The sequence below is a fragment of the Odontesthes bonariensis genome, chromosome 22 (genome assembly GCF_027942865.1).
Source record: "Odontesthes bonariensis isolate fOdoBon6 chromosome 22, fOdoBon6.hap1, whole genome shotgun sequence".
NCBI lineage: Eukaryota > Metazoa > Chordata > Actinopteri > Atheriniformes > Atherinopsidae > Odontesthes > Odontesthes bonariensis.
This window is the reverse complement of record NC_134527.1, coordinates 10,438,518-10,459,973: the sequence shown is the minus strand read 5'-3', so window position 1 is coordinate 10,459,973 and position 21,456 is coordinate 10,438,518. Positions and strand designations below refer to the sequence as shown.

The 21,456-nt window shown below is 40.4% G+C and overlaps 1 protein-coding gene across 1 annotated transcript in view; it reads right to left on the bottom strand.

Annotated features, from left to right (window-relative positions):
* The window catches only part of LOC142372481 (matrix metalloproteinase-17-like), a 72,843-nt gene that overhangs the window by 2,922 nt on the left and 48,465 nt on the right, over window positions 1-21,456 (bottom strand). The window contains exons 5-9 of the mRNA XM_075455392.1: window positions 10,692-10,868; window positions 9,776-9,878; window positions 7,975-8,057; window positions 7,013-7,165; window positions 6,250-6,507 (exon numbers count right to left, since the gene is read on the bottom strand). Of these exons, the coding sequence (XP_075311507.1) occupies window positions 6,250-6,507; window positions 7,013-7,165; window positions 7,975-8,057; window positions 9,776-9,878; window positions 10,692-10,868 (774 nt within the window). The remainder of the gene's footprint in view (window positions 1-6,249; window positions 6,508-7,012; window positions 7,166-7,974; window positions 8,058-9,775; window positions 9,879-10,691; window positions 10,869-21,456) is intronic.

Genomic DNA, 21,456 nt, shown 5'->3' with positions numbered 1-21,456 from the left:
CTGAATTCTACATTGAAAGAGTTTTGATGGTCTTTGATGGTCGGAAATGAAATTAGTTAAGTGGAAAGTAAATGGGGCTGCACGGTGGTGTGGTGGTTAGCACTGTCGCCTCACAGCGAGAGAGTTTCAGGTTCTACTCCTGGCTGGGGCCTTTCTGTGAGTTCTGTGAGTTTGCATGTTCTCCCCGTGTATGCGTGGGTTCTCTCCGGGTACTCCGGCTTCCTCCCACTGTCCAAAAACATGCATGTTAAGTTAATTGGTGTTTCTAAAATTGTCCCTAGGAGTAGTGCTGGGCGGTATACCGGTTCACACCGAATACCGGTTTATAATTTCATTATGATATGAATTTTTAATATACCGCCATACCGGTGTATTTGATTACACAACGGGGGAACGCTGCGTCGCGCGACATTGTTTGAGACTGGACCCTTTTCAGTGTTGCGCTTCTAAACACGCATGTTTACTGTCTATTTTTAACGCCATTTAAAAAATACTCGTATTCGTTAAGCTGCATTTCCTTTCCCTGCTCTCCCTCCGTCTCTGTCAGTCATGTGTCTCTCTCGCATAGCCTACACACACACAAACACAGCCCCTCCCCTCTGTGCACACCGCGTGTGTCTCCAATCAGCGAGATGATCATCCCTGGAAGCGTGGAAGCTTGCTAGCTTCAGCGTCGCGTTAGATTAGCTCAACCGAAAGAAGACGGCTGGTGAAATTCACAAAAGGTTGGTATCACGTGCAACTTTATAAAATCACACATTAAAAAGTCCGATAAAAATATTTTATATTTTTAATACAATGTTGTCCCGTCCCGACCCATAGCAAACAAGCGATTACGCCTTCTTTATAAAGTTAACTAGTCGCAAGTTTGCCGTAAAAAAAAAAAAAAAAATGTAGTTGGGTTGTCGAGGTCTAAACACTGGCAGCTGTGAATCAAATAAAGTAGTTTTTTTAAACTCTTACACTGAATGTTTGCTGCTTCAATCCAGATGAGTATTGAAAAATATTTTCCGCGATTGAAAAAGAGACGTGCGTGTTGATGATGATCGAGGACCAGCCTGAACCGGAGGAATCAGTCTGAAACAGAGCTGAACAGTCCGACCAGTGTAATTAGCTATGTTATTAATTTGTTTACAATGAAGATGTGAATATTAATACAATAAAGTTCTGTGTGACCAATTATTAACAAAGGAATTATTTTGAAGAATTTTTATTTTTATTTTTAATTCTGTTCTCAATCTGTAGAAAATGCTGTGAACACCTAATTATGCATGAAAAAAAAATACCGTGATATACCGTGAAACCGTGTACCGTGAAAAAATACCATGATATGTATTTTTGGTCATACCGCCCAGCACTACCTAGGAGTGAGTGTGAGTGTGTGTGTGGTTGTTTGTCTCTGTGTGGCCCTGTGATGGACTGGCGACCTGTCCAGGGTGTACCCCGCCTCTCGCCCAATGACCGCTGGGATGGGCTCCAGCCTATCTATAGAAAATTGATGGATGGAAAGTAACTGCCTTGTCCAAGGCCATCCACCTGAATCCTATTAATTTACTTCATTAACTGGGGACAGAGACTGACATGCAGTGAAAAAAGTAAACGTGGTAAAACCGAGGCTCATTGCTAACAAATAAGAGGCGAGAACTAAACAAGAGACAGAGCAAAGTGAAGAATGTCCTCTCGCTGATAATGGCTTTGGAGCTTACACAGAAGAGCTCCAAGGTCTTTAACTCTGTAGCTCTTGAGTGAGTAGTTTTTCAGCTATTCAGTTGAGTAAGAGCTGATGTCCTTGATTTATATTCTGATGCTTTTTCCATGATATTGAATAGCAAAAATACAACACACCCAATTTCACTGCAAAGTAAGGTGAAACAAATTCCTTACTTGAATGTTGCCTTGGTTTACATTGGTTTAAATTAGAAGGAAGATTGGCAGAATAGATCATTGTGACGATCTGTGGAACACAGAAGTCCATTTCCTGTTCATAATCTTGATCTTGATAACGTCGAAAGTCTGGTGTCAAGTCTGAATTCCTCCGCTGATATGATTATGTTATGGCGAGACATGAAAAAACAGTAATTCTACAAGAACATATAGAATTTTGTGTTGGGTGAAACTTTTTGTAGAGTGGTGAGATGACAGGGGAGTTGTCATGAGGTTACAGAGGGACCCTTGAGCTAATGACAAATAAACTTGTACTGTAATGAAATAAAATTCCCACAAAAATGCAAGTTTTTGAACCACCATAAGCTTCTACACAAGCCCTTGGTATGCTAATACGAACTGTTATGGCAATACAATGGGATATTATGAAGGGATTTTGTGTCTCTATGAGCCTTGCTTGCTCATTATCTTGTTGCCAATCTAGCTGTTGTTCTTTCTGACAGCTTTCAATAGCTACACCTCACAAAACCAGCTGTCAAAGTTGCTCTGATCCTTATTGCGCATTCATCATAGTTCCAACACATCTTATCAAAGACTGACTTAAATTGAACTGATTTTACCTTGACTGCTCACTTGCTGCCTAATGTATTAGGAATTATGCAGTGATGTTTTCACCTTTACACGTGCCGTTTGCCCAATGTCGACTGAAAGTCCCCAGTTGTTTTTGCCCCAAAGTCTTCTTTCAAATTAAATGTCTCCCCAGTACTTTATTTAGCCCTTGGTTATTACAGTGGAAATAGAAGTAAGGACAAACTACTGTATGAAAGCAATTCACTTTACCTGTGATTGATGTGGCTTAGTATGTATTCAAACTGGGCTGCAGCATTTAGAAATAAAAATTGGGGACTTTGTATGATGCAAATTCAACCTGGAGAGACTCACACGGAGAGATAGGAGACAATTTCAAGGTTTATTGTCAATATTTCTTTGGTGCTCGGGCCCCGGCGGAGAACATGCAAGCTGAACCGCTGTGAGCTTGCAAGTCCGGCATAGGGAGATAGATGCTGAATATCTTCCCCCCTTGGGATCCGAACCTGGTGGCGGAGTCATACAAAGGAAGGAGATGTCGACTTGAGACATCGGGTGGAGATGGGGAGGTGGTGGGATGCAGCTTGCCGATGAACCGGTAAAGCCCCATGCAGGAGCGCCTTATATGTGGATCTGGATGGTTGATGAGCGATTGCCAACACCTGGTGAGTCTGCCATGTTGAATTTGCGGCTAGCCTTCATTACACACATATGTTCTTCTGTGTATCTGACTATCATCTATGACATCGACTTGTCTCAAAAAGCTCTCCGTTTATGTAACAATATTGTATTCACTTTTTACACAAACAAGGTCATCCTTCTTAACCATATCAATATTGTTTGAAGTCCAGCTGTGTAGGATTGAAAGACCATTTATTTATTTTTTTCCTTTAAACTTGTATTTTTCTTTTTTTCAAAGAGCAAAAGTCCTAGAACTGTCAAAAGTTGGAGAATACATTTTCATATCCCCCAGTTCTGGCCAAAAACTGCTTTTCTTTAGCTTCTCTGATTAAATCCCGGACCATTCGGAAATGTTTGCATTTCGCATAGCCTTATGGATTTTATAAGCTTGCATAATTTGATCTTTTTTTATAAACTTCTGAAAGTAGTTTTTATCATTATGTATGTTTACCGACACTGTGTGCTAATTTAGCAGCCAAAACATAGGGTTAGGTTAACTGGACTTAGTTTCTATAAGAAACTGATCTAAAAAGAGTCAAACTGAAAACTTATAAATTAGTAATTTAAAGGGGGAATCTTTGTTCTCAGTAAATCACATGAGAAATCTCAACCAGCAACACTTTGATCTTATCACGGTTAGTCACTCTGCAGCTCTACATATAAGGTGTAAGAACAATTTACAATAACATATACACTGCATAGTTTCCTTTGTAGAATAGTGAGAATAATCTTACTAAAACAAGAGAATAATGTGTTTCTTTATGACTTTTTTTTTTTTTTTTTTTTAATAATACATGTCAGTAAGTTTCTAATGTATTGTGGTTGCACCAAAACAGTGCTGGATCTTACATGACAGTTCTCTGGTCTCTGGAAAAAAAAAAAAAATCAATAAATTGTAAGATCATTATTTTTATGATATCTAGAAGGCATAGATATGCTGAGCCAGTTTAGATTATAATGCACATTCTACTTCTGTATGTGCTGACTGCATTCTATCATGTATGCTTGATCATATATATATATATATATATATATATATATATATATCATATTTTATCTTTTTTAAATATCGGCCATGTAGTATCCCTAATTTTTAAGTGGGGGGTAAAAGCATTCAAGGACATCATAAATATTAAAATTAAATTCTCTCTGAGACATAGGTGCATTCACCTAACATGGAATAGACCTTTTAGAATATTTCAGAGTGTGTGGAATGTTAAATCATTCCTGCAAGATGATATTTTCCCTCATTTCACCCTTTTCCCCCACCATGGCCAAACAACCTAATCTTGGAGATATCTAAGAAACAAGCACAACCTTTGTAAGGCAGCACCACATGGTGATGGTTTTGGCATTGTTTGCACGACAGAGACAATGCCTGTTAGCTAGCAACTTTGATGTGGCAGACGTTCAAATTGTCTTGGGAATTGAGGTAGTATACAGTCAGACGAAAGTCCACATTTAGAGACAGATGGGGAAGATGGTGAAGTGACACCATGTAAGACATGTCTTTGAGGTGTCCAACGGTACCTGAAAAAACACATTCAAATTCTTCGGTCATCTAACCAAAAGTGTATATCAAATATCTGACTTTCTCACAGAGGTGGGAGTGTCATCTCCTTCGGTGGGATTCGTCAACCCAACCCATGGTCAAACTGCATTTTTATATCAGTGCTGTGTTACAAAGACTTGCTAATTTAATAAATGTATGTTAGACCAGACAGAACTTAACTGTTCCCTGTTCTTTAATGTTAGTCTAATCATCATTACATAATGCTTTGCCTTCATAGTCACTTCATAGCGTACGGTTTAACTCCTTTTGACGTTCCCCAAAATTTCTTGTCTGTTCTCTGAGTCAGATCATCTCCCTTAACATCTCTTCCTTTTTATCCATTGTATTTAATTTCTTCATTCTCATGTTTCCTAGTATCTCTTTCTCGTCTCGATTCCCCTTCTCTTCCACTTGTCACCCATACACCCTGTCTTTTTCTTTTTCATAAAACAGTTGTCATTGTATCTCCTCTTTTCATCCAGCTGCCATATCACTCTTTCTGTCCCTGTCTCTCTCTTTTTTTCTGTCTTTTCATACAGAGCTGGTGAAGCAAATACAGAATAGGCTTTGATGTGGCTCCAGTTCCCAGGCCCCATGGTCTATGTTCATTTGTGCATGCAGGTTTACCCTCCCAGGCTCTGTGGTGATAATGGCCGGGGGTGAAGCTGGGTGAGAACCGTGCAATTGACTGGTCTCCACTCTCTCTATCTCTCACACATACATGCTGTTATATTCATTAAAGAGCTTTGAGATTGGGGAGTCTACGAGCTCAGCAGATAGAACACAGACCCCAAAATATCTGACCACTGCAGACAAGACTAAGGACATCCTGGCTCCCAGTGACCTAAGATTTTAGGACCAAGTGGCTTGTGTTTAGGGTTTTATGGGAGGGATTAAGTAAGCCTAACAGAAAAGAATTGACTCCATTCTTAATCAAAGGGTGTTAAACCATTAAAGTCCTCTAATTTTCATGTGATCAGATGACTGGAGCTATAATGTTCTGATGGGGGTAACCACTGTGACCTCAATACTCAGCTGGTGGAATGGAGCTGCACAGTATGATTACACTGGGCGAGCTCCAAGGTTTGAAAGTGTTTGACTCTGTGGATGTGAAGTGGAGTGTTGGCCAAAAGTGTGTGCCTGTTTGTGTTGTGACAAAATAACAGATAGCGTTATATAAATAATGATAAATAAAAAAAATATTGACACACATCCCCCCCACAAAAAAAAAAAAAAAACTATGCAAATGTACCTTAAATCTGAACAATGCAGCTACACTAAAATATTGTGTTTGTAAGGAAGGACTGTCTAAATTAAATAAGCTAAAATGAAACATATGAACAGAAAATGGGGCATACAAAAGAAATGCTTGAATGATAAAAAAAAATTCTCATCTGAAATGTCTTATATACCATGGACAGAAGGGGCTTTAGGCTCTTTCATTGATTACGTTTAGATTCAAACCACCTTTGTGTTAAGGTTAAGGCCCATAAGAAGGAAGAACTATAAAACACTAGAGGGGATACATCCTTAACATGACTCACCATCGGACCACCTCATGGCATCATCCAGTTGGGATGGCAGCCCTTTCCAGAGGGTGCTATCTTTAGGGTAACCCAAGTCCATTCGCCTCAGGTGGTCATCGTAGCGCCAGTAGTGGTTGTCCTTAAAGAAGTAGGTTTTCTCATTGTGTAGCCAAACAAAGGCTGCGTCCACACCCTCCATGGGTAGGCCAAAGTCACTGATTGGACGAGGGTAACCCTCCTCCACGATATTGTCTTTAAATATCCAATATTTCAGACCTAAAAAAAGGTGAATACAGAGAAGCACACAGACTTCAAACACAACACACAGCAGATTAAGGAAATAAAGTGGATTTGAGACAATAAGAGACTCAAGAGATATGTAAAGTATACAAATTCAAATATCAATTTTACCCTTAAATCAACACCTTTTTTTTCCGCTTAATTTTGTTCAAACTACTCTGGTATTTAGAAAGACAAAAATGGCACAGCGTTAAAGATTGCGGGCACCTGAAAATCACGTCTATTCGCACTCTCCTGCCAAGGCCGTATAGTGGCTGCTAAAAATGCAGGACCTGCTCCAGACCCAGAGTCTGGTTTATAGTTAAATTATAAAAGAAGGGAAGTAAGAGGGGGAAATCCTTTGATTTGGAAGCTCCTTAACCAGACAACTACTTTGTCGTCTTATTATTTTTCCTCCTTTAATACTCCCTCCACTTCGCCATCTCTTTTTCTTCTTTACCAGTTAATTACGTCTTTGAATGCAACTGTTTTGTTACTGCACCTTTAAAAAATACTATCTTGTGGTCCCCGGGCCTCTCGTACACAGCATCCACGCCGTCCAAATTAGTTGGCAAGCCCCTCCAGAAGCGATGGATTTGAGCTGGGTGCAGAGACACCAGGTGTTTCTCTCTTGTTAGTCGCCAGAAATATTTCCCTAAGAAAAAAGAGACAGCACAGTCGATCTGTACATCACTTTGGTAACTAAATACACAAACTGTAATAATAAAATAGATTGTGTTTCAAATTGCACGTTTAGGTAGAAATGTGTAATAGTTTCATATAATAACAAATAAATTATTTGTTTTACTCCAACAGCACAAATCCTCTCTTCTAAAGTTTGTCTTTTGTCACCTGCACCTTTTACTCATGTACTCCCAGAGTAGGCAGAAGGCCAGCTTTAAATTTGGGTACTAGACTATGTCTGACATTTTGCAGACTTGCCAGAAGGAGCAGTTCTGAGGTCTGAAATTTGCAGTAGGAAGACTCCATATTTCTAAAGCTAGTTGGAACAGCAAGAAAAACATTATTTGCTGACATTCATAAGACAAAATAAGTGTGGCAAGGATTCATAAACATTTAATGTCTTTGTAAGTTACATTAAAAAGAGGAGAGTTTAAAAAGGTTGGTGTGTAGAAATGTCAGCTAAAGTTCAACACACTTCACTAACACTTCTACTGCTTAAAGAATGAGTCTGTTTCTTGTCATTCCCTGGACAGTGGGGAGCTCATGGTCATTCCTCCAGGGGGCAAGCATGAAAGCCTGATGTAATATTTGGACTGCAGTCTTTCAGCAGCTCAGCTGTCTCAGTCGGGCATCGATAGCTACCTTCCACCACTCTCATTCTCAACTTTTTTTCTTTATGCTCTCCTTTAATTTAGCTCGTTCGTCTTCCTCTGCTCATTTAGTTTAGTCCTTGTTATTTTTCCCACACGGCTTTGTCTTTGTTGCTAAGCGTCATCGCACCTTTGAAAAAGAAGGCCTCCCCTCGTATCTGGGCCACTGCATCAAAGTGACTGGTGCATCTGTCTGGGGCATCTCGTGCCAGCCTGAGAGACATGAGAACAAAGTGGGAGAAGGAAACATTATAAAGGTGTGTGTGTGTGTGTGTGTGGGGAGAGAGAGAGAGAGAGAGAGGGGTAAGAACCCCTTAAGTAAAGGTGGACATTCATAACACATAAAATCTTTAACCATCACTAATGATCTTGTTCCATTGCTTTTAAGAACATTTATGCTAATCATTTAACATCCTCTCATACACCCAGAATTTCTGCAAGCAATTCCTGTCATCCACTGGTACCATGTGCCTGTGCATGAATTAGTGACGGCAGGCTAAACAAAAGAGGAGAACCTATCAGGCAGACACTGTGAGTTCCCTGGGTGCGTTTATCCCCGAGGTTTTAAAAGTGATTTAAAGCACTGACGTGGCCTGCCTGCCAATGATGAAGCTATTAGCACCACAGGCCTGAGAGTGGGAGCCTGCCAGACCTTATTTTACCAACAAGGCTCTCTATTCAGAGCTCTATTAAAAGTACATCACTGCCTAGTGGTCGGATTGGTGCTCTTGTCAGGTCTAATCTAGCTTTCTTGCTCATCGTGGCCTGATATAGTTAGCAGGAAATGGATAATGAAACCAGTGATGGTCTGAGACTGGGAATCACTGGTGGTTAAGAAGTTACCCAACTGCTTTTTTAAGTACTTCTCAACTCTGCCTTACTGTTTATGTTTGTAAATGCGATTTCACGTGTGTGAGAGCTTTGTGACACCACCAGGCATTGGAGACTGTGATAATGGAAACTTTTGTATTGTTGAATCTCTTTTGTGGGCTCCTTTAAGGTTTGAGCATGGTTGTTTGGGTGTATGTGTATGGCGCCCAAAATTCGAAAATGAACAAAATTCAGTCTAATTATGCTTGAAATCCTTCATAGCATTCCAGGCTGATCGCTGCCCGGCTGTCTTTAGGGAGTTATTTAATTAGATGGGCAAGCTCCCAAGCTCACTCTATGACTTGTTGCTAATTTGCTTGGCTGGCATCACAGGAATTCATATCAAACTGCAAAAACCAATTCAATGAATCTTTGGTATTCTTGAGTAAATTTATTGTATTGTGTTCCAGGAAGACGAAAAGTAATAATAATAAATAATAATCATAAAACAACCACAACATTATTGTTGTAAAATGTACAGGGAACCATTAGAAAACAAAACGATCCTTGTAATGTGTGCAATAACTGTAAAACTAAAACCACCTGTACAAGACTCATGAATGTTATTGCCACGAAAACACACACACACACACACACACACAAAAAGAAAAAAGCATAGTGAACATTAAACCTCTTTTGCAGATGCTCATGTTCATTTTTACATTTGCTAACTTAAACCTGAGACTAAACAAACAGCTGCACTAGCTGCACATACTGGTGCCAAACTTGTACTGGGCTGACTGACTTTTACTGACATTCCTCTTTGCTGCACTTCCTGGGCAATGTCATGTCAAATAGGATTTCCTGACTGAATGTCAGAAGGTCGGGAAACATTTGCTACATCTGACAAGATTGATGATGCAAGCCTTCTGCATTTGATCTAAGAAGAGTTCTCCAGAAAGAGACTAGGGGATTGTTGAAGAGGCTCAAGGGGATGTTTTAAGGACTACTGCATTACAACTTGTTTCCCCAAATTGTAGTGCTATAGTCTATATATCTATATTTCTTTCACAAGATCTATTTTTCTTGCACATGAAAGATGGAGAATACCCTCTACTTACGGGACAGTGGATCTGTTTTCAGGAAGGTCCAGCAGGACAGGAGGCTCAGCTGTCTGAGAGGGGTTGCCTGGTTGATTTGTGTGGGACACTGAGTCTCTGACACCTGCAGAACAAGAATTCATGGTTGAAAAAAAAGAAAATCTGACACAACATTTGAGAGGTTCTTAGCTCACAAATCTCACTACACTCCACTTCACGGGACTCAGTTTCATTCAAACTAAACCCATCCCATTATGGAAGCCTGCAGTCCACTCTCCTAATATTCATCCTTCTATTTCTTGTTTCTGACTCCACTTCAACTTCTGATTGCCACTTCCTGTATGTAAAGCGGGGGTACGATATGGCCAATTGATATAAAAAGGTCCAGTTAACTCCATCCATGTTTTCATTAAATCAATACCCATGCTCTGTAGAACTCATCCACTGCTGCTTCCTGCACAGGGAGACCTTTGTACCTTCAGTCTCTTCTGCTTGCACCAAAAAATAGGTGATTCCATTGCTCCACTGATCACCATTCTGCTGATGCATGTATAGGTCAGAGAAGAGCAAATTTTGCGAGCACTCAGTCTAGTTTCATGTTCATGTGATAAGACTGAGTAAAAATTAAGTTTATGACCAGCCGATAATGGTTCAGAGCTGTAGTATAGAGTTCCTGAAACAGCGGCTTCCTTTTGAACTTACATGTTGTTACTGTCATGTTGTTGAGGTGCTCCCTCATAGTTATGTTGCCACTTTGTTACACTGTAACAGCAGCAGCATTTCCCCCCGTGTACTAATGAAAAACAGAGTGCTTATATCGTAACAATGTCAGATTTAATTATGGAAATGGGATGGGAATGCAAGTTTTCCCTCTTCTGTATCTTTCACTGCAACACGCACATACACACATAGTCATTTGACCAGTGACCCTTCATACCGTAGAGCTGCCAGACACGGACTTTGTCCTCATAGGGTAGATCATATTTCAGAGGGTCTCCCACAGGACCCTGGTAATACGGTCTCATGATGGACTCCATAGCTGAGGTGTGGACCAGGCCAATGGCATGACCGAACTCATGCACTGCAACTGCAAACAGATCCATTCCGTGAGAGTCTGAAGGAGACAAAGAGAACAACAAAGGAAAAGTTAATGCTGTAAAATTAACAAAATTAACAAAATAAACTCCATTTTTGTTTTGATTAAAAGGAGAAATTATACATTTCATGTGATTAAAATTGATACAAAAAGAGTTTCTATATTTACAGATTTAGTTGGAAATATTTTTCTTTCACCTTAAAAAAGGACAGTCTACACACAATGTCGAAGCAAGAACGCCTTTTTACTGAAGTCTTAGAGAGTAATAATCAGTTTGCCTGTGTATCATAGCCTTTGTTATGACATTTTGATCCATACAAATTATATCAATGCTTCAACAATTTGACTGGAATCCATCATTGGTGGATCTAATTAAGTAGGCAATTTATTGGATACAGACCTTATACAGACAGCAAGCAGCTGCTTATATATATATGAATAAATTGCCGAAACGCACACTAGCCTCCATCCTTATAGAATACAAGAATATGGAACCATCAGATGTCCCACATCTGGTTACCTAGTCAAACTGAGTAATCTGGGATGAAGTGCTTTGGTGAGATGGATTACCGACAATGGTCACCATAATTGCAATCCAGAGGTACTTTCTGGAAATGAGTGAACCTTAAAGATGAACAGCCACCAGTGCAGAACTCAACCAATCAGGCCAAAATTTGCAAAAATTCGAACGACTCTCAAAATTAAAATGCTAAATCCTCAAAGGACTGAATCACCTGGTAAACAAAATAAAGTAAAGCAAGTTTATTTGTGTAGCACAGTTCAAAATGCTTCACGTGTACCTGTAACAGAAAAAAAGAAAAAACTTCATGGTGAAAAAATTATGAAAAATAAAAGTGAAGAATAAGTTTATTTAAAAGACATTAACAGGAAGATAGTAGTTACAGACAATAGTGTCAATATTTAATCAGCGTTCAGAGGAACTTCTGAATCCAATTTACTGGAAAGCCACTCTGTAAACAGTAATGTTTTAAACCCTGATTTAAATGAGCGGATGGTTCTTTGGATTATGAGCATAAAAGCCAAAAGCTGATTAAGCTTGCTGGTTTGGTTTGTAAAGGAAACTGTGGCATGTGGGGATGAGTTTCTGTGACATGGATAGAGAGAGCAGTAAGATTAGAGGGAACTTAGTAGAGCATCTCTGGACAGATGTGATTACGGCTGTGCACTAACAACTCTCCATAAAACCTAGTTGAGCTTAATTGTTTCAGCCAAGACGTATGGGAGATACCTCTAAAAGAGGCAGATGTCTAATTCATTCAAACAATGTTTGTATGTGATCTTGCAGTGTAATGCTTCTTAGTAAAGTCCTATGAGAAGATCCATTGTGACGGTGACCTTTCGGTGATAAGTCTGCTTCCTAAATTGACCTAGTTCAGGTACTTTCAATCCATCCACTTATAGTGCAAATCAACAGACAGCTCAGGTAGCTTTGGCTGCTGCTGGGCATGTGGTGTGGTGAGATAACTGTGGTAATAGGCTCCTGCCTGAGTCCCTGAGCCACCAATCAAAATCTGAGAGAAGAGGGACACCCAAAGAGGCTACAAGCTATTATATTAATGCACCCTCTCTCAAATGTTCAGCCGAAATATGAAATAATAAAGGACCAAAACTCCTTGTCCTACTCTCTGAGGGAAGACCAAACCCCAGGCTTGGAGATTTAGATTTGCAAATATATGAAGAGTGTGTCACACAAGCTGGCTCAGAGTTCCTTGGTGGCTTGGCTCAAGTCGGCATTCAGTTAACCTTGGTTTAGCCTCAGCTTGGGACATGCACGAATGCTTACACTATTCACCTGGGGTATCCGGGAGACAAATGGCAACTCTAATCTACAGGAGCACATGGTGCAGGTGAACAAAAGGAAGGATAGAGAGGAAGAACAGGGACTTTCTCAAAGCAGAGGATCTACCATGTCACTGTATTTATGGTTCATCTGAAGCTGACAGAATGGATGAAATGGCTGTGGACAGATTTGGAGCAAAGAGAATTGTGTGGATGAACCAGCTTAATTTAGGGAGGCAGTGAAAGATAGAGGCAAAGTAGAGTTTTATGTAGCTCTGTTCAAACTGTTCAATTCGCAGGGGTTCAATCTTTCTTCTTTCAGATTCACCGGTGACCTAGTAAGTAGCTTTTTATCAACTCAGATACTTCCATTGCGCTCTACTGAGAACAGATATGAAGCTCCACACACTAATACACCCCACTTCCTACAGTGCTCAAAAACAAAGATTACAGTTTCAGTTTCTTTGATCTTTGTCACATGGACATATAAGAGACACCTGCATGGCTACCTCAAAACAAAAAAAGAAAAGAATGCATTGAAGTTAAGTCAAGTCTTGAGTTTGTTTAACAGACATTGGAAGTATATAAAATTAACCTTTGTCAAAAGTTAAATAGGATAGACCTGGTCCATTTTGTTTTCTCTTTCTTAATACTACTTCTTTCCCACGCTGTCAAACCTTACACTTTATTAATGACATCATTGCTTTGGTCCATGACCTTCCTGATTCCTTTCTCACGGAGCCAATCCGTCTCTTTTCCGTCCTTTTAAAATCTCACTTCTGCTGTCGTTCTCCACAAGATGCAGCTTCAACAGAAGCCCACCACCAGGATCTAGTCTCTGGGCCTTTCCTATCATCCATCATGCCACATTTTGCCTTCATGCGGCATCAAAGTCTAACAGCAAAACTTTATTCCAATTCTTCACACACCAAACTTTATTTAGATTATTTGTGCCCCAGTAAATGTGTGCCAACCTTTGATTTGATCGGATGGTGTCTGAAAATCTCATATCTGCAGGTTATGCCTCCTGCTGTCCTAGATTCCACGTACTATTCATAAATTCCAACTTAAGTATTTTGTATCTTAATCTTGTTGTACAATAAAACCTTGGAAAAAGTCTTAGGAAAGCATCGAATACTAAATATGTAATCCCTGCTGCTAGGTGTGTCTGAATCAAATCAATAACCAAAGAAATTGTTTATGAAAATCTATCTGAGGTCACTTTGCCTAAAATTATAGTTACATATGGGGTAACAGAAGTTTATTCAATTTATGTCATTTAAAGCTGTTGTTGGTATAGGATCTGCTCAGGATCCAGGGTGGAGATGACCTGCTTTCTAAAATCTAGTTTTTTGTTACCACCACTAACAGGCTTTTCTTATTGAAAAGTAACAAATACACTCAACGTGCTGGACTTATGCCCTTGTTCATTAACTATAGCTAATTTTTGGTGAGGAAACAAATGTTTTTATCAAACACAGGACTTTCACGCAAGGAACTGGATACAGCGTCTGGGAAAAAGTGGTTGGTGTTTAGAGTACGCTCACTGACAAAGTAAAATGCATTTTAAAGACACACATTTCTGTGGTTGAACAAGTTTCTATTCCATTTCCTTGGTTACTATTTGCAACAAGTGCTATGAAAGTGACAGCACCTGCAGTAAATATTTCACAGTGTCTGTTTCTTAAATAGAAGAATGGCTACTGGCCACTGAGTTCTGATCAAGCAACAGTAGGCATATATGGCAAACTGGAATTGGACTCCACATAAGGAACCTTTATTTTGACACTGTGATGTAACAAGTAAACAGGAGACAACCTCATTCATGTGACCAAAACAATCAAAGTTCTCATATATGTTGATCCATTCAATAACAAATATTCTGTATTATAAACTATATATATTATCAGTATTTTTTACAAGTGCATTCAGTGGACAAACTTTCTCTAACTCTTCTCCTCTGTTATGTGCACCTTTAATAACTGTGGTCTATCTATTGTCTATGGATCCTGATCCAGTTGCTATTTTCTGACACCGAATTTTTCTGCTGACTTTTTTATTCAGTTATCTTTGCTTTCCCCTGCTTGAATAATTCTTTGCAGTTACAAACAGCATCAGTCTGGAAATGTGAGAACCAGGGCACAGACAAGACACAATGCAATACAGAGCTTAAAGGGATAGTTCGGGATATTTGACATGAATCTGTATGGCATCACCATAACCAGTGTCGTGCACTCAAACTGACTTACCCCCGACAGTGTCCTGTGAGCCGAGTTTTTGTCCAGTGTTGGTCAAGGCGAAAGTAGTCCGGCTTGTTTGCTGGGGTCAAGAAATTAGCGCGTTTTTCTTCCCAAAACAGTACGTGTGCTAAAGAGTGATTTATTTCATCACAAAAACCGAAGCCGGCAAAAGTCACTCCTCGTTATCACTTGGGCCCTATACTGTCTCTCATTGTGTATCAGTGCGCACGTCATTCTGACCGCGAGCTGTGCGCACGAGTTCACTTTGTTTACTGCTCGGGAAGATGTCTGACAACGAGAGCGACGAGGAACATATTGACTTCCCTTCAGAGCCAAGGGGGTATCTTCATGAACCCGTTTATACTGAGGAGGAAGTTCGCCAAATGGACTTAGATCGGGCAGAAAGAGAGAGGGTGGACAGAGAAGTGATGGAAACAGAAGCTGGAGCCACTGCTGGAGCTGCGATACCCAGGGTGGCCGACAAATCCTGGTGCACTTGTTTGAAGTGCGAAGTAATGCAGACAGAGGTGGAATGTTACTGCTGACACGAGTGGGATTTAGTTATGCCCCAGATACAAAACCTTTCCATAGATGAGGATGTCGGCGGCCGCGGGACAGCTGCTGCCTGCATCACAAATAACGGTGACTTCCCTGCACTCCTGAATGCAGGCGTCTTGAGAACTTTTTTCCATGTTCCCAAGATCAACTGGAAGAGGCGTCCCAGACCAGCTGGACCCGATGGCCAGTTGTCTGCAGAGTAAGTGTTGAGCACTGCCAAAGAACAGAAAGACTCGTGCGCACAGCTCGCGGTCAGAATGACGTGCGCACTGATACACAATGAGAGACAGTATAGGGCCCAAGTGATAACGAGGAGTGACTTTTGCCGGCTTCGGTTTTTGTGATGAAATAAATCACTCTTTAGCACACGTACTGTTTTGGGAAGAAAAACGCGCTAATTTCTTGACCCCAGCAAACAAGCCGGACTACTTTCGCCTTGACCAACACTGGACAAAAACTCGGCTCACAGGACACTGTCGGGGGTAAGTCAGTTTGAATGCACGACACTGGTTATGGTGATGCCATACAGATTCATGTCAAATATCCCGAACTATCCCTTTAAAGGCACAACTTTAAACCACACTTTGTGCAATGCTTTACCGAAGTACCGTCTAAAACGCGTGACAAACACTTGTAAGATTAAAGTGTACCATTCTTCACAGTCAGAGCATCAGTGATTCTATCATGTTTTGGGTTGTTTTGTGAAGCTGGAACAAGATTTTCTTTCACAACTTCTTCCTTTCTCCTCTACAAACTGAAAACAGAGGAGCACCGAGAATGAACGGTAAGGCACTGATAACCTTAATGGTTTACTGGCAGCATATTTCACACAGGCTAGTTTTACAGACCCGAGAGGAAAACAAAAATCCTCCACAGTGTCGGTCTCTTGCACTTAATTTGTTTGGTACGTCTCCGCTGAAATTTCATTATCATGTAACTGTAAAGATTCAAAGTGACTTCTGCCTGTTGAACAACTTACAGATGGAGGTCATTACAAAACAATAAACCTGTATAAACGTAGTTACAAGGAAAAAAAAACATTAGCATGAGCCAAGAATGGCGAGCCAAGGTCTACAATCTATTTACATTATGTAATGTTTGCAAAACATACAAAAGTCCTCACAGCCGAAGGTTATACTTTTTATGTTTAACAGCTGTGCCACCAGTTAATTTTCAATAAGACTCCCTTATTGCATCTCATCCCCTTATCCATCATTTGATGTATCTGGATTTATTCACATACATCAATAGATTGATAAGGTATCGGTATATTCAGAGATTAAATGTCAAATTAAGTATATAAATTTAATTAAATCAAAAAGTATTCCATCAATAGACAGAACAAACCCAACACGACGCTTTTGCAAATGCTTAGAAATCAGATGTTGTTTTATCACTATATGATCATTATACTAAATATACAGTTTCTTTGTTTGCCGCTTTCCTTGCAAAAGTCAGAATGACTGAATACAACCTCGATGAGAGAATGTGCCCACTCGTAAGGAATCTCTTTTGGAGATTGGTAATTGGAAGTGTATGAATTTAAATGTGAGTGGTGAGATGGTGCTTTCAAACCCACTTTACAGATCAACTTTAACATAAAAATTCAGTTTTATTTCTACTTGTGCTAATGAGCCATGTATATTCCATATGCACATTTTACTTTCAGCAGGCTGAGGACAATTAAATCACTTTTCGAACTCCTCAACAGTTGAATAACAATTATGAATACCGTGTGGCAGGATTCAAGGAAGTCCGTCTTGACTTTAAGCACAAGACCTTCACCTCAACCACGTTACCTGGCTATCAAATGCTATCATTACCATTGTCAGGTAGTATGATCCAACATATATGAATAAATAAAATGGCTCTTATTAATAATAGAAATGGTTGTCCATATTTGAAAAGTTTCAATATTTCACATATATTCTAAAATTTCACAGTGTAAAATTACTGCAATAAATCATTCTTATTGCTCATTCATATCCATTTGCATAGATCTCATCTCAGTGCAGACGCTGTGGACACATGCTTGTGTGAAGTCATCCAAACAGCCAACAGCTTGTTGCTTCTGTCTGATAATTTTATGCATTGGTCGAATGGTAATAGGTTGGAAGTTAAGCTCTTTTCACACAGCAGAGGTGTGAAAAAAAAAAAACATAATTTCCTTCCCAACTCATCGCTTAATGCTTGGTCAAGAACCCATCAGGTCAGTTTTCAATGAACGTGGTACCTCTGCACTGTCACAGTTTGACACACATGGAACTGCTCTCATGCTGCATAGTGCAAGTGACACGGGTACAGTGCCAGTAGTAAACATCCATCCAGCCATTTTCTTTTTTTTTTTTGTTTTTTTTTTTTGTTTAGCTTGTCCTGTCCGGGAGGCAGGCAGAATTCTAATCTGAATACCATTTTATGCCAAACACATTTGCTTTGCCAAGGGAAGCTTTATGAATGTAAAGCTCCCCTCGACGCCCAAGTATTGCTCATTTATTTATTTTTGTTAGTATACTTTATACATATTAATGCCGAACCTGATGGGGGGGGGGAGGCAAGAGAAGAAGGAGAGCAAAGAAAAAGACAGGGAAACAACAGAGATACAAAGAAATGATAGGAGAAGACAATGAGAAAAAAAAACACAAAACCAGACAACTTGCTGCTACATCTGTAGGAAGACTAAACATAAAACATCCAATGGCCTCTGTGGGGAAACCAGGTGAAGAATCATCAGAAGCACATGCAGATAGACAGACAGAGAGAGAGAAAAAAGGGCACAAACAACAACAGCACCAGCAGCGAGCACATAGAACATAACTGTAGAAACGGATGGTTTGAAACCACAGGACGACACAGCAGCTGTATGATAAGCATGTGACTGAGTGGATGAATGTGTGTGTGTGTGTGTGTGCACGAACATGCAAAATATATGGGTCAGGTTTTACATGAATTGTGCTCAGTCTCAGAGTGCAGAGGGCAACCGCCACCCCCCCAGGGATCACAAGCAGGCAGAAAGGGCCCCATCGCCGGGACAACCCCGCATCCAACCAGACGACAGCAGACATTTGAAAATGATCTCCATGCAAACAATTTCACAAATCAGGTTTTATTTTGCTGTAAGCGTCTGTGCTCACAATCACTTTTTATCATAGATAAATACAAGATATAAATGAGACCGGCAGATTAACTTATAAAACACATAAAGTACGCACAAACATAGGCTGTCACCCCATCAACACACACAGACAAATAGAACAAAATTCACCTGTTTAATGATGCTTTTGTTTTACTCGGGGTAATCATTTTGGCGAAGCAGATTGCAGGCTGAGTGATGATTAATAGAAGCAATCTGGTGGCTGTCAAACAAAACAACGCTTCCAGACCTTCACTTATTTGATCTCACTGAGATTCCACCTCTCACCACTTTTAATGGATGCTACAGCTATCAATCTACACAGCAGGGGCAAACTATTCTACCAAATGCGGTGCTTAATTTCCACTATTCAGCATCATTGTACACATTAGGGGATGGCCTTGGCGGACCTGGATTTAGGGTCCTGCTGAAAACAATGCACCAGGAAATTGGAAAATGGAATTAGCAAAGGCAATTACTCAGCAACGGATTTGTCTGATAAGTTTACTTTTTTTCCTCTTAAGATGATTAAATAGCTTTGCACCAACTCTCTAGCTGAATTACCAACTCTCCCATTTTACCTTCAGGGCTGACCTAACAAAGTAGCACCTTTTAATGGGATTAAATCAAATTCTGAAAAAAAAGCTACCAAGAAAAAAAATTTAGGGATCTCAGATTTTTGTAATATGTTTCGTGTTGTCCTACAAGCAGATGGATATGTAGAATCAGTGGCAGCGAGGGAATGCCTTACAGACAATCTAATGACGTTGGACAAGGATGTAAGATAGCAGTAAGGTGAGAGTGGCAGAGAGTGACTTGAAGAAATTAGAAGCTGTTTAATTAACTTTTACCCCTGAGTATAAATCTGGCACCCTCGGAGTGATTGAGAAGGCAAATTCAACAGTTGAACAAAACATTCAAATCTGGAGGCAAGTGAAACTTTACTCAAATGAAACGGGGAGAACTTTGCAAGTCTTGAGCTTACTGGAGATCCAACCAGGGACATCTGACAAGAGTTTAATCTTTAAAAAAAAAAAAAATAGAAAAATTTGAAAATAAGACTGACAGCCTTCAGTCAAGACTTTTCACCAACTGAAAACATTTAGCACGACATGAAATGCAAAATACGACAAAGACGAACTGGGATTGATACGTTTATTTACTTTACATTTAGTCTCCCAACTTTTTTGGTACTAAGGTTGTAAGAAGGATTTTGGTCAGCTATACTAGAATTCTACTCTTGAGTGGATTATTCATAATGGAGGACTGATGTATCCTTGAATGTCTAAATAGTTACAATAGCCGCTTTCGGACTGTAGGAACCTTTGGCAGTTCTAATAACCTTTTAATCCACGGGGCCGTTTTCTCCTAGCCTGACTACGTCATACTCACGATTCTAGTCACAATGTGAGTCTGATACCGCTCAATAGAGTTTTGAGTATGGGGCGTGTTTCAACCGAACCAGGAGAAAAAATGCCTCTTCGCTCAATTGGATAGACCTACAACCAATCAGAATTCAAACCAAGCGCTCTTTAGTGACGTAGTCGATAATGTCCCTGTTGATCATCTGTCCATCATCGTATAAAGCCCGCCCTGGCAATCTGATTGGGTCGACCGATTCCATGTCGGGCATAATGATTTCCCAACTGAGCAGAGCCAGACCGAACTTCCCGACCAAAAATTTTATGGGCGAGGCTAAGTTTGGCTGGCACCCAGGCTAGTTTTCTCCCGCATTCGGACATACAGGAACTCGGGGCCATCACCCTCAGTTCCTATAACCATTTCAGCTCCTTCTCCGAGGTCGGGTCTTTTCTGGGTTCTATAGAACGCATCTGACGGAGGTGTTTGGTGGTCGGTAGCTTCGCCCCATGTCATGCTATCATGGCTCGCTTGGCATCGCTCTGCTCTCCTTTCTTACTTCATGAAATGAAAAAGTATGGCCTCCGCTCCATCCTTCGTCTCCTGACTCTCTCTGTGAGCTCTTCCAGCCTCGATATTAGACGCCTGATGTGATCGTCCATGATTAATATCACCATCATGCAGACCATGAACACGGTGGCCTCCCCGCTCGCCATATTAGCTTCTTTGTGGTGTTTTTTGTTCTCTCCTTACTTTTACCGGGTTTTGTTTTGTTTTGTTTTGTTGTTGAATGTGGCGCTAAAGTAACACGTCGCTGATGCAGACGGCTGCGCGTGGCGCATCAGTCCCGACCTGGTCCCGACTCATGTGCGAATGCAGACTGAAACAGTTCCGCTGGGGAAGGACAGTTATCAGAACGAAATTCGAGTAGGACAGTTCTGATAACTGCATTCTTAGAACGGCTCTGTCCGAAAGCGGCTAATGATTCACAGAATCCATCCATAATTTTCAACACTGAGAGCCGCATGACAGTTCTAACGCATTTATCTTTTCATTTCTGAATTATTTATGGCTGCAAAAATAAACATACTGTTCAAAATTCACACTTGACAATCACAGACAGTAACTCTTCTTTTAGTACAGTTCTCTTTGTCATTTAGTAGTTGTTGGAGCCTAAATATTCATTTTAGAAAGCCCTACGATGTACAATAACCAGACTATTACATCAATTTCATGCAGTCTTAAAATCAAGCTCACACCTATGACCTTCTCCTCCCTCACTCCTCAGCTTCCATCAACTAAAGCTCCGTCTACGCAGCTGCTGCTGGTCCCACTGTCACTGTGTGTTTGGGCCGCACTACACCATTGCCTGCTCATCCTACCGCTGCAGCTGCCTGGTGGGAGGTCTAATTGGAACAGATTGAGCTGCTGTCCTGAAGCATATGGTTCACAGCCCCGACAGGCCAAAACAAAGGAGGGAGATCAGCGCATGTCCTGACCCCATCACAGATTCACCAGC